Here is a 13511-nt window from a genome sequence, read left to right as displayed (position 1 = left end):
TTCCTTATATGAACTGTAACTAAGTAAAATCTTTTAAATTGTTGCATGTTGCATTTAATTTTGTATTCATTTTACACAGTCATTAAACAATTCACTTTAATAATGTGAACATGGCCTGAATGCCAAGCGTCACGTCTGGAGGAAACCTGGCACCATCCCTACGGTGAAGCATGGTGGTGGCAGCATCATGCTGTGGGGATGTTTTTCAGTGTCGGGGATTGTGAGACTAGTCAGGATCGAGGGAAGGATTAACAGAGCAAAGTACAGAGAGATCCTTGATGGAAACTTGCTCAGGACGACACCCTATGCACACAGCCAAGACGACACAGGAGTGGCTTCGGGACAAGTCTCTGAATGTCCTTGTTGCCCAGCCAGAGCCCGGACTTGATCCCGATCGAACATCTCTGGAGAGACACTCCCCATCCAACCTGACAGAGAAGAATGGGAGAAACTCCCCAAATACAGGTGTGCCAAGCTTGTAGCGTCATACCCAAGAAGACTCGAGGCTGTAATCGCTGGCGAAGGTGCTTCAACAAATTACTGAGTAAAGGGTCTGAATACTGATGTAAATGTGATATTTGTTTTTTATTTTTAATACATTTGCAAACATTTCTAAAAACTTTTGCTTTGTCATTATGGGGTATTGTGATGTCATTATGGGGTATTGTGATGTCATTACGGGGTATTGTGATATCATTATGGGGTAATGTGATGTCATTATGGGGTAATGTGATGTCATTATGGGGTAATGTGTGTAGATTGATGAGGGGGAAAAAACAACTTAATCCATTTTAGAATAAGGCTGAAACATAACAAAATGTGGAAAATTGTCAAAGAGTCTGAATACGTACTCCTGACATTGCTCATTCTGATATTTCTTAATTACGTTATTTAAATGTTTTTAATTTGTCTGTATTGTTAGGTATACTGCACTGTTACAGCTACAAACACAAGCATTCTGCAGAATATATGTACGCGAACAATACAATTTTGATTTGACCCTTGACCCAGACCTGGACATCACATACAGATGCAGTCAGCCTGAGAAGCACTGCTGCGATGTCTCTGATCAACACATTCAGACTGTGTCCCATCGGCAGTAGCATTGACATATTAAATATCCACTTTCAGTTCACTTCCTTTAGAGTGATACAACAATGGTACTTACAGAGAGTAGAAGTAACACTCTTAAGTACAGTTCAGATAGGAAGTTTCTGAGGCTCTGAGACAACTGTGACATCAGGATTTCAGAGTTTTAAGTTCACCTGCATTAGTTCCCATACTAGTTACCCATTTAAGTGCTCGTCAAAATGGTGTGCTTGAATTTCCCCTCCCTCCCCTTCCCTTTGATGAGATAATTACTAAAGGAAGGTAAGCCTATTGAAACAGGCTTAATTGACTCCCGATGGCCCGGTGTTGTAAACTTTAAGATTTAACGTTATCCTTGACACGGACCGGGACACCATACACACAGGCAGTCAACTTAAATAGACCTCCTCCTGCTTCAATCTCTCTTTGTGAGTGCAACTTGTTGAAGGTACTAGTACTTCTATCGCCTTGTCTATTGGAGACAGGAAGCAGAATTACCACTGTGGGTTCACTTCCCTTACAACTAGACAACAATGGAGCTCTTACTATATCTGATGGAGCCAACCTGTTTCAGCTCCCCCTCTTACTATATCTGTTGGAGCTAACCTGTTTCACCTCCCCCTCTTACTATATCTGTTGGAGCTAACCTGTTTCAGCTCCCCCTCTTACTATATCTGATGGAGCTAACCTGTTTCAGCTCCCCCTCTTACTATATCTGTTGGAGCTAACCTGTTTCAGCTCCCCCTCTTACTATATCTGTTGGAGCTAACCTGTTTCAGCTCCCCCTCTTACTATATCTGATGGAGCTAACCTGTTTCAACTCCCCCTCTTACTATATCTGTTGGAGCTAACCTGTTTCAGCTCCCCCTCTTACTATATCTGTTGGAGCTAACCTGTTTCAGCTCCCCCTCTTACTATATCTGATGGAGCTAACCTGTTTCAACTCCCCCTCTTACTATATCTGTTGGAGCTAACCTGTTTCAGCTCCCCCTCTTACTATATCTGATGGAGCTAACCTGTTTCACCTCCCACTTCCCTTCCTCTCCCTTCCCTCCCTTGGATGAGCTAATTACTGAAGGAAGGCGTGCCCATTGAAGAGCCTTAATCGAGGAGAGAAAGGGGGTCTCTGTGCTCATCCAAGCAGGCTGTACAATAGTCCCTGTGGCCCAAAGTTGTAATCGTTAACATTTAGCGTTATCGTTGACCCGAGACCACACACACACAGGCAGGCAGGCAGTCAGCCTGAAAAGCACTGCTTCTACTGCTGCTGTGAAATCTTTCTGTAAAGCACTGCTTCTACTGCTGCTGTGATATCTTTCTGTAAAGCACTGCTTCTACTGCTGCTGTCATATCTTTCTGTAAAGCACTGCTTCTACTGCTGCTGTGATATCTTTCTGTAAAGCACTGCTTCTACTGCTGCTGTGATATCTTTCTGTAAAGCACTACTTCTACTGCTGCTGTGATATCTTTCTGTAAAGCACTACTTCTACTGCTGCTGTGATATCTTTCTGTAAAGCACTACTTCTACTGCTGCTGTGATATCTTTCTGTAAAGCACTGCTTCTACTGCTGCTGTGATATCTTTCTGTAAAGCACTGCTTCTACTGCTGCTGTGATATCTTTCTGGAAAGCACTGCTTCTACTGCTGCTGTGATATCTTTCTGGAAAGCACTGCTTCTACTGCTGCTGTGATATCTTTCTGGAAAGCACTACTTCTACTGCTGCTGTGATATCTTTCTGTAAAGCACTGCTTCTACTGCTGCTGTGATATCTTTCTGTAAAGCACTGCTTCTACTGCTGCTGTGATATCTTTCTGTAAAGCACGACTGCGTTGTGTCTGATCAGCACATTCTGACTTCCATCCCAAATCTCACCCTATATAGTGCACTAATTTCTCCATAGCCCTATGGGACGATTTAGCACACTAGATAGGGAAATAGGGTGCCATTTTGGGACATATCCTCTTGACTTGACTGGAGAGGAGAGGAGGGAGGAATATATATCGCGTAGAGCCACTCCCCAACAAAATGGATGGGAGGTTTTCTGTTAAGCTACCCATAAACACACACATCTCTTCCCCACTAAGCCCTCTGAATCATATCTCTGCCTCTGCAGCACGGAACTCTCCATTCCATTTAGAAGACACTACGTGTTCTAATCTGCTGCGTTCTCTAGGTGGTTTATTAAAGGAGGAGAGAGAAGTGTTCCGTATAAAGAAGGATAGGGGATGGAGGAAACCTCTGAACTCCACACAGGGTGTTTCTCAATAACATTTACATTCTCAAACGCTGAGTCTGTTCAAAGCACCCTGCCTAAAAGATTAAACCTTCAAGGTGAATGAATGTTACTGTACTGTGTGAATATGTTACTTTACTCTGTGAATGTTATTCTACTGTACTCTGTGAATGTTATTCTACTGTACTCTGTGAATGTTATTGTACTGTACTGTGTGAATATGTTACTGTTCTGTGTGAATATGTTACTGTACTCTGAATGTGTTACTGTACTCTGTGAATGTTACTGTACTCTGTGAATGTTACTGTACTCTGTGAATGTTACTGTACTGTGTGAATGTTATTCTACTGTACTCTGTGAATGTTATTCTACTGTACTCTGTGAATGTTATTCTACTGTACTCTGTGAATGTTATTGTACTGTACTGTGTGAATATGTTACTGTTCTGTGTGAATATGTTACTGTACTCTGAATGTGTTACTGTACTCTGTGAATGTTACTGTACTCTGTGAATGTTACTGTACTCTGTGAATGTTACTGTACTGTGTGAATGTTATTCTACTGTACTCTGTGAATGTTATTCTACTGTACTCTGTGAATGTTATTCTACTGTACTCTGTGAATGTTATTGTACTGTACTGTGTGAATATGTTACTGTTCTGTGTGAATATGTTACTGTTCTGTGTGAATATGTTACTGTACTCTGTGAATGTTACTGTTCTCTGTGAATGTTTTTGTACTGTGTGAATATGTTACTGTACTCTGTGAATGTTATTCTACTGTACTCTGTGAATGTTACTGTTCTGTGTGATGTAGTAATCTCTGTCTGCCCCACCTCCTTCAGTACACTCCTCTCCAGTCATACACAACATTACCAGAGGAGAATTATCATTTCTAAGAAAGGGAAAGGGGGATACCTAGTCAGTTGTACAACTGAATGCATTCAACTGAAATGTGTCTTCAGAAAGATGTGATACATTTGTGCAAAGAGAAGTGGTAGCTATGGGCTTTAAAAAAAATCTATTTAATCATGCACAGCAAGTCAAGTGTGAGGCGTTGGGAAGAATATCTCCCGTAGAATGTACAGTGCCTTCAGAAAGTATTCATACCCCTTGACTTATTCCACATTGTGTTGTGTTACAGCCTGAATTCAAAATTGATATACACGATACCCCATAATGACATCACAATACCCCATAATGACAAAGCAATACCCCATAATGACATCACAATACCCCATAATGGCATCACAATACCCCATAATGACAAAGCAATACCCCATAATGGCATCACAATACCCCATAATGACATCACAATACCCCATAATGACGAAGTGAAAACATGTTTTTGGAAATGTTTTCAAATGTATTGAAAGTGAATATCTAATTTACAGAATGGTTGTACACTAGGTGCCCTTTACGATGCATTGGAAACCTCCCTGGTCTTTTTGGTTGAATATGTGTTTGAAATTCGTTACTCGACTGAGGGACCTTATAGATAATTGTGTGGGGTACAGAGATGAGGTAGTTTAAAAAAAATTGTTACACTTTTGTTGCAAAACGGAGTTAGTGCATACAACTTATTATGTGACATTTTTACTCCTGCACTCATTTAGGTTTGCCTAAACACTTATTGACTCAAGACATTTCAGCTTTAAATGTTTTATTAATTAGGGAAACTTTCTAAAAACATAATTCCACTTTGACATTATTGAGTATTGTCTGTAGAGCAGTGACATGAAATGTCTATTTAATCCTTTTTAAATTCAGGCTGTAACACAACAAAATGTGATCTTAGGTTAGTTTATTATTTCCCCCCGCTTCTGGTTAAGATTTCGATGGGGGGAGGACAAGCTCATTCTAGATTTGTATTACAGTGCCTTCGGAAAGTATTCAGACCCCTTGACTTTTCCCACATTTTGTTAGGTTGCTAGGTTGCTAGGTTGCTAGGTTGCTAGGTTGTTAGGCTGTTAGGCTGTTAGGCTGTTAGGCTGTTAGGCTGTTAGGTTGCTAGGTTGTTAGGCTGTTAGGTTGTTAGGTTGCTAGGTTGTTAGGCTGTTAGGTTGTTAGGTTGCTAGGTTGTTAGGCTGTTAGGCTGTTAGGCTGTTAGGCTGTTAGGCTGTTAGGCTGTTAGGTTGCTAGGTTGTTAGGCTGTTAGGCTGTTAGGTTGCTAGGTTGCTAGGCTGTTAGGCTGTTAGGCTGTTAGGTTGTTAGGTTGTTAGGCTGTTAGGCTCATAGGTTGTTAGGTTGTTAGGCTGTTAGGCTGTTAGGTTGTTAGGTTGCTAGGTTGTTAGGCTGTTAGGTTGTTAGGTTGCTAGGTTGCTAGGTTGCTAGGCTGTTAGGTTGTTAGGCTGCTAGGTTGCTAGGTTGTTAGGCTGTTAGGTTGCTAGGTTGTTAGGTTGTTAGGCTGTTAGGTTGTTAGGTTGCTAGGTTGTTAGGTTGTTAGGCTGTTAGGTTGTTAGGTTGTTAGGTTGTTAGGTTGTTAGGCTGTTAGGTTGCTAGGTTGCTAGGTTGTTAGGCTGTTAGGTTGTTAGGTTGCTAGGTTGCTAGGTTGTTAGGCTGTTAGGTTGCTAGGTTGTTAGGCTGTTAGGCTGTTAGGCTGTTAGGCTGTTAGGTTGTTAGGTTGTTAGGCTGTTAGGCTGTTAGGTTGTTAGGTTGCTAGGTTGTTAGGCTGTTAGGTTGCTAGGTTGTTAGGTTGTTAGGCTGTTAGGTTGTTAGGTTGCTAGGTTGTTAGGTTGTTAGGCTGTTAGGTTGTTAGGTTGTTAGGTTGTTAGGTTGTTAGGCTGTTAGGTTGCTAGGTTGCTAGGTTGTTAGGCTGTTAGGTTGTTAGGCTGTTAGGTTGTTAGGTTGTTAGGCTGTTAGGTTGTTAGGTTGTTAGGTTGTTAGGTTGTTAGGCTGTTAGGTTGCTAGGTTGCTAGGTTGCTAGGTTGTTAGGCTGTTAGGCTGTTAGGTTGTTAGGTTGTTAGGCTGTTAGGCTGTTAGGTTGTTAGGCTGTTAGGCTGTTAGGTTGCTAGGTTGTTAGGCTGTTAGGTTGCTAGGTTGCTAGGCTGTTAGGTTGCTAGGTTGCTAGGTTGTTAGGTTGCTAGGTTGCTAGGCTGCTAGGTTGCTAGGCTGTTAGGCTGTTAGGTTGCTAGGTTGTTAGGTTGCTAGGTTGCTAGGTTGCTAGGTTGTTAGGTTGCTAGGTTGTTAGGTTGCTAGGTTGTTAGGTTGCTAGGTTGTTAGGTTGTTAGGTTGCAGCCTTACTGTAAAATTGATTAGTTGTTTTTTCTCGTCAATCTACACACAATACCCATTAATGACATCACAATACCCATTAATGACATCACAATACCCATTAATGACATCACAATACCACATAATGACATCACAATACCCCATAATGACAACACAATACCCCATAATGACAACACAATACCCCATAATGACATCACAAAGATTTAGATGCACTATTGTAAAGTGGTTGTTCCACTGGATATCATAAGGTGAATGCACCATTTTGTAAGTCGCTCTGGATAAGAGCGTCTGCTAAATGACTTAAATGTAAATGTAAATACCACATAATGACATCACAATACCACATAATGACATCACAATACCACATAATGACATCACAATACCACATAATGACATCACAATACCACATAATGACAACACAATACCACATAATGACATCACAATATCACATAATGACATCACAATACCACATAATGACAACACAATACCACATAATGACAACACAATACCACATAATGACAACACAATACCCCATAATGACAAAGCAAAAGCAGGGTTTGTAGACATTTTTGCAATTAAAATTAATCAACTGAAATATTACATTTACATCAGTATTCAGACCCTTTACTCAGTACTTTGTTGAAGCACCTTTGGCAGCGATTACAGCCTTGAGTCTTCTTGGATATGACGCTACAAGCTTGCCACACCTGTATTTGGAGAGTTTCTCCCATTCTTCTCTGCAGATTCTCTCAAGCTCTGTCAGGTTGGATGGGGAGCGTTGCTGCACAGATATTTTCAGGTCTCTCCAGAGATGCTCGATCGGGTTCAAGTCTGGGCTCTGGCTGAGCCACTCAAAGGCATTCTGAGATTTGTCCCGAAGCCACTCCTACATTGTCTTGGCTGTGTGCTTAGGGTCGTTGTACTGTTGGAAGGTGAACCTTCGCCCCAGTCTGAGCTCCTCAGCGCTCTGGAACAGGTTAGGACCTGTTGGGTTGTCAGTGTAAGTATTTGTTTGTAGAGTCCAGTGTGTGTACATGGAGTCACTGCAGGAGAGTTAGTGTAAAAGAGTCAATGTCCAGGTAGCCATTTGATTAGCTATTTAGCAGTTAGCAGACTTGGTGCTCTGGTACTGCTTGCTGTGCGATAGCAGAGAGAACAGACTGTCTTGGATGGCTGGAGTATTGTTTTTAGCCTTCCTCCTACACCACCTGATATTGAGGTGATGGATGGCAGGGAGCCCAATGATGTAGTAGGCCGTGCTCACCACCCAGTGATGTAGTAGGCCGTGCTCACCACCCAGTGATGTAGTAGGCCGTGCTCACCACCCAGTGATGTAGTAGGCCGTGCTCACCACCCAGTGATGTAGTAGGCCGTGCTCACCACCCAGTGATGTAGTAGGCCGTGCTCACCACCCAGTGATGTAGTAGTCCGTGCTCGCCACCCAGTGATGTAGTAGGCCGTGCTCACCACCCAGTGATGTAGTAGTCCGTGCTCACCACCCAGTGATGTAGTAGGCCGTGCTCACCACCCAGTGATGTAGTAGGCCGTGCTCACCACCCAGTGATGTAGTAGGCCGTGCTCACCACCCAGTGATGTAGTAGGCCGTGCTCACCACCCAGTGATGTAGTAGGCCGTGCTCACCACCCAGTGATGTAGTAGGCCGTGCTCACCACCTGATATTGAGGTGCTGGATGGCAGGGAGCTCGTACCAGGCGGTGATGCAGCCAGTCGCGATGCTCTCAATGGTGCAGCCGGTTAACTTTTATAAGGAACGGTGTGTCGTTATGGAAACTATCAATGCTTGAGTTGGGCTAGTCCTCACTAGTTCAGAGTAACGGCACCTCAAATGTTTGTCTAATTGAGTCTGGTATCTCTTTTAGCATTATCGGCTATAAAATATAATGAATATGGAATGTAAATATAAAGACTTAACCGTTCCAGTTCAAGTCCTGGACACAACTAACTTAGCTCGTTTCTTTACCCTGGTCCTCCCTCTTCCCTCCTCTCCCCTCCCCATCCTCCCTCATAAATAAATCATCTTATTACGGTCCATAGTAATTATATGGATGTTTATTCCAACATCACCTCAAGCCTTCCTCTATATGTATTAGTCTGCTGTAACATTCTATAGCCTAGGTATTCCTAGTTATGCACTGGTGGTAGATTTATTGCCCTTAGTAGTTGTTGCCTTTGGCTAGGAAGTATCTGTTTGTAGCCATGCTGTTGTTTCAACATGTCATTTAGATATACAGTACCAGTCAAAAGTTTGGACACTTCTACTCATTCAAGGGTTTTTCTTTATTTGTACTATTTTCTACATTGTATAATAATAGTGAAGACTATGAAAAACTATGAAATAACACATATGGAATCATGTAGTAACCACAAAAAGTGTTAAACACTTCAAAGTAGCCACCCTTTGCCTTGATGACAGATTTGCACACTTTTGGTGGCCATCTTGAAGCATGTGGGGACAGCAGACTGGGATAGGGAGAGATTGAATATGTCCGTAAACTCACCAGCCAGCTGGTCTGCGCATGCTCTGAGGACGTGGCTAGGGATGCCGTCTGGGCCGGCAGCCTTGCGAGGGTTAAGACATTTAAATGTTTTACTCAAGTCGGCCACGGAGAAGGAGAGACCACATTCCTTGGGAGCGGGCACTGTATTATCCCCAAAGCGGGCAAAGGTGTGTCTGAGCCATTGAATTGCGACTCCATTTTGTCGCTGTACTGACATTTTGCCTGTTTGATTGCCTTACGGAGGGAATAGCTACACTGTTTGTATCCGGCCACATTCCCAGTCACCTTGCCATGGTCACCCTTTCAGTTTTGTGCAAATTCTGCCATGTATCCACGGTTTCTTGTTAGGGTAGGTTTTAATAGTCACAGTGGCTACAACATCTCCTATACACTTCCTGATGAACTCACTCACCGAATCAGTGTATATGTTGATATTCCATGAGGCTACCCGGAACATATCCCAGTCCACGTGATCAAAACAATCTTGAAGCGTGGATTCCGATTGGTCAGACCCGTGTTGAATAGTCCTTAGCAAGGCTACATCCTGTTTGAGTTTCTGCCTATAGGGAGCAAAATGGACTTGTGGTCATATTTGCCGAAAGGAGAGAGTTGAGAGAGGACCTAGCACCTAGCCCTGAGGGCCACCTGTAGAGGACCTAGCACCTAGCCCTGAGGGCCACCAGTAGAGGACCTAGCACCTAGCCCTGAGGGCCACCAGTAGAGGACCTAGCACCTAGCCCTGAGGGCCACCAGTAGAGGACCTAGCACCTAGTCCTTGGGGACACCAGTAGAGGACCTAGCACCTAGCCCAGAGGGCCACCAGTAGAGGACCTAGCACCTAGTCCTTGGGGACACCAGTAGAGGACCTAGCACCTAGCCCAGAGGGCCACCAGTAGAGGACCTAGCACCTAGCCCTGAGGGCCACCAGTAGAGGACCTAGCACCTAGTCCTTGGGGCCACCAGTAGAGGACCTAGCACCTAGCCCTGAGGGCCACCAGTAGAGGACCTAGCACCTAGTCCTTGGGGACACCAGTTGAGCGGGGACCTAGTACCTAGTCCTGAGGGCCACCAGTAGAGGACCTAGTACCTAGTCCTGAGGGCCACCAGTAGAGGACCTAGCACCTAGTCCTTGGGGACACCAGTTGAGCGTGGACCTAGTACCTAGCCCTGAGGGACAACAGTAGAGATGACCTACTGGCTAGCTCTTTGGGGCACCAGTTGAGAGAGGACCTAGTACCTAGCCCTGGGGGACACCAGTAGAGCGATCCTAGCTCTGGGGGCCACCAGTAGAGGACCTAGCCCTGGGGGACACCAGTAGAGAGGACCTAGCCCTGGGGGACACCTATAGAGAGGACCTAGCTCTGGGGGACACCAGTAGAGTGGACTTACCACCCAGCCCTGGGGGACACCAGTAGAGAGGATCTACTACCTAGCCCTGGGGGACACCAGTAGAGAGGACCTAGTACCTAGCCCTGGGGGACACCAGTAGAGAGGGCCTAGTACTGTACACTTACAGTACAAACTGTGTAGGCTGTTAGTCTTTTATCTCTATCTAACGGTCACTCTCCCCCCCCAGCCCACCAGTGAGGAAGACCTGTGTCCTATCTGCTATGCACACTCCATCTCTGCTGTCTTCAAACCCTGCTCTCACAAGTCCTGCAAGTAAGTTACCATCATCAGCCTTTTGTTTTTAAAATATATTGTCACTTTTTGTCTGATCTTTCACCTTTTGACCAACTAGGACTTTATTGTAAAATATCATTTGTTCTCAATGCCTTAGGCCACTTGGCAAAATACATTTTTTGAATAGAATGAATAAAAAAAAATAAAAAAAACATCCCCAAAATCATGTCAACAACAACAGATCATGTCCCCAGCCCCCCCCCTCCATCCATTACGTACACACAGCACTCTGCTCTGTTACTTAAAGGCATTAACAACATCATCCATTTAGATAATGAACATGTGGTGACAGACTTCTCTTCATCTCAATGCCTCTCATGCTATCACTTTACTGCAGGACATAATGGAATGTATAATGTAATGGCATGAATGTTTTAATTGGGAAATGTTGATAAACCTTCTAGCGAAATTCCCAGCCATAGATATATATATGTTATATATATTAAATATTATATCTATGTTAAACCAATTTGACACACTAGTTGTTCTGAGCTCAGTCCTCTAGCACTGGTGTATATTTTAACACAATGTTTATTTTAATAGTGTATTATGTATTCATTATGTATAGAAATGTGAAATGATATGACATATATTCATTGCATTATTAAATATTCCCATTGGCCCAATGGGTACTGAAAGGGAGAGCATTTACCGAGGCTGATTGGCAGGAACACAGTCATGCTTATCAAACCAAATCAAATGTATTTATATCGCCCTTTTTACGTCAGCCGATATCTCAAAGTGCTGAGATATCATCAGATATCAGTTATTGCATAATTGGTACATAATATATTTCACCATGGGACTCCTGCTACCATGGGACTCCTGCTACAATGGGACTCCTGCTACAATGGGACTCCTGCTACCATGGGACTCCTGCTACCATGGGACTCCTGCTACAATGGGACTCCTGCTACCATGGAACTCCTGCTACCATGGGACTCCTGCTACCATGGGACTCCTGCTACCATGGGACTCCTGCTACCATGGGACTCCTGCTACCATGGCACTCCTGCTACCATGGGACACCCTGCCACCATGGGACTCCTGCTACCATGAACTCCTGCTACCATGGGACTCCTGCTACCATGGGACTCCTGCTACCATGGGACTCCTGCTACCATGGGACTCCTGCCACCATGGGACTCCTGCTACCATGGGACTCCTGCTACCATGGGACTCCTGCTACCATGGGACTCCTGCTACCATGGGACTCCAGCTACCATGGGACTCCTGCCACCATGGGACTCCTGCCACCATGGGACTCCTGCTACCATGGGACTCCTGCTACCATGGGACTCCTGCTACCATGGGACTCCTGCTACCATGGGTAACCCTGCCACCATGGGACTCCTGCTACCATGGGACTCCTGCTACCATGGGACTCCTGCCACCATGGGACTCCTGCTACCATGAACTCCTGCTACCATGAAGACCTCTACCATGGGACTCCAGCTACCATGGGCCTCCTGCCACCATGGGACTCCTGCTACCATGGGACTCCTGCTACCATGGGACTCCTGCTACCATGGGACTCCTGCTACCATGGGACTCCTGCCACCATGGGACTCCTGCTACCATGGGTCTCCTGCTACCATGGGACTCATGCTACCATGAACACCTGCTACCATGAACTCCTGCTACCATGGGACTCCTGCTACCATGGCACTCCTGCTACCTTGCGTTGATTCATCCCAAATGTTGTCATCTATTCGGACGACAGACAAATATGGATTCTGTCCTTGAGCGTCTGCCACCCCAAATGTGTGTGATTGAGAAGTACCAAGTATGAGTCTCTCTCTGTCCCCCACAGATCATTTATCACACACACACACACACACACACACACACACACACACACACACCACACCACGCATGGCTGTAACCTTCGTCTCTCTCTCTCTGTCTGTCCCCCCCAGAGCGTGTATAAATCAGCACCTGATGAACAACAAGGACTGTTTCTTCTGCAAGGCCACCATCACTGGAGTGGAGGACTACAGCAAGCCTTCTGCATCTTAACACCTCATACACGCACGCGCACACACACACACACACGCACTAGGCTCGGACAACAGAAACCACATTGAACACACACCTGAGAGTACCCCTGATGCACTCTCTCACACAGAGCATACAGGTACACACACACACGCACTACCGCTCACCTCATCAAGCACAATTTTCACTCACTTTGCCCCCTGACATCTTGGGGAAACTCTCCATATTGATCACCAGACCAGAAGGTCTAGCCAGAAAAGTTTACTCCACCAGCATTGTTACTCCGACAGCTCCCCAGATGACTCCCATGTCTCCCCCCCTCTCTCCTCCCTTTACCTGTTAAATGACTCCCATGTCTCCCCCTCTCTCCTCCCTTCACCTGTTAAATGACTCCCATGTCTCCCCCCCTCTCTCCTCCCTTCACCTGTTAAATGACTCCCATGTCTCCCCCTCTCTCCTCCCTTCACCTGTTAAATGACTCCCATGTCTCTCCCCCTCTCTCCTCCCTTCACCTGTTAAATGACTCCCCCCTCTCCTCTCTTTACCTGTTAAATGACTCCCATGTCTCTCCCCCTCTCTCCTCCCTTCACCTGTTAAATGACTCCCATGTCTCTCCCCCCTCTCTCCTCCCTTTACCTGTTAAATGACTCCCATGTCTCCCCCTCTCTCCTCCCTTCACCTGTTAAATGACTCCCATGTCTCTCCCCCCTCTCTCCTCCCTTCACCTGTTAAATGACTCCCATGTCTCTCCCCCT

General features: G+C 45.0%; 1 protein-coding gene across 2 annotated transcripts in view; it reads left to right on the top strand.

The window, feature by feature from the left end:
• Positions 1–13188, top strand: part of rnf123 (ring finger protein 123) — a 270077-nt gene extending 256889 nt beyond the window's left edge. Inside the window, exons 37-38 of one of the 2 annotated variants that reach the window (XM_014168343.2) lie at positions 10652–10737; positions 12678–13188. In XM_014168343.2, the coding sequence (XP_014023818.1) occupies positions 10652–10737; positions 12678–12777 (186 nt within the window). In that variant the 3' untranslated portion in view covers positions 12778–13188. The remainder of the gene's footprint in view (positions 1–10651; positions 10738–12677) is intronic. The other variant, XM_014168342.2, reaches the window with a different exon arrangement.
• The last annotated feature ends 323 nt before the right edge of the window (positions 13189–13511 follow it).

Source organism: Salmo salar, chromosome ssa22, assembly GCF_905237065.1.
Source record: "Salmo salar chromosome ssa22, Ssal_v3.1, whole genome shotgun sequence".
NCBI classification, from domain to species: Eukaryota; Metazoa; Chordata; class Actinopteri; order Salmoniformes; family Salmonidae; genus Salmo; species Salmo salar.
This window is presented reverse-complemented; position numbering and strand designations above follow the sequence as displayed.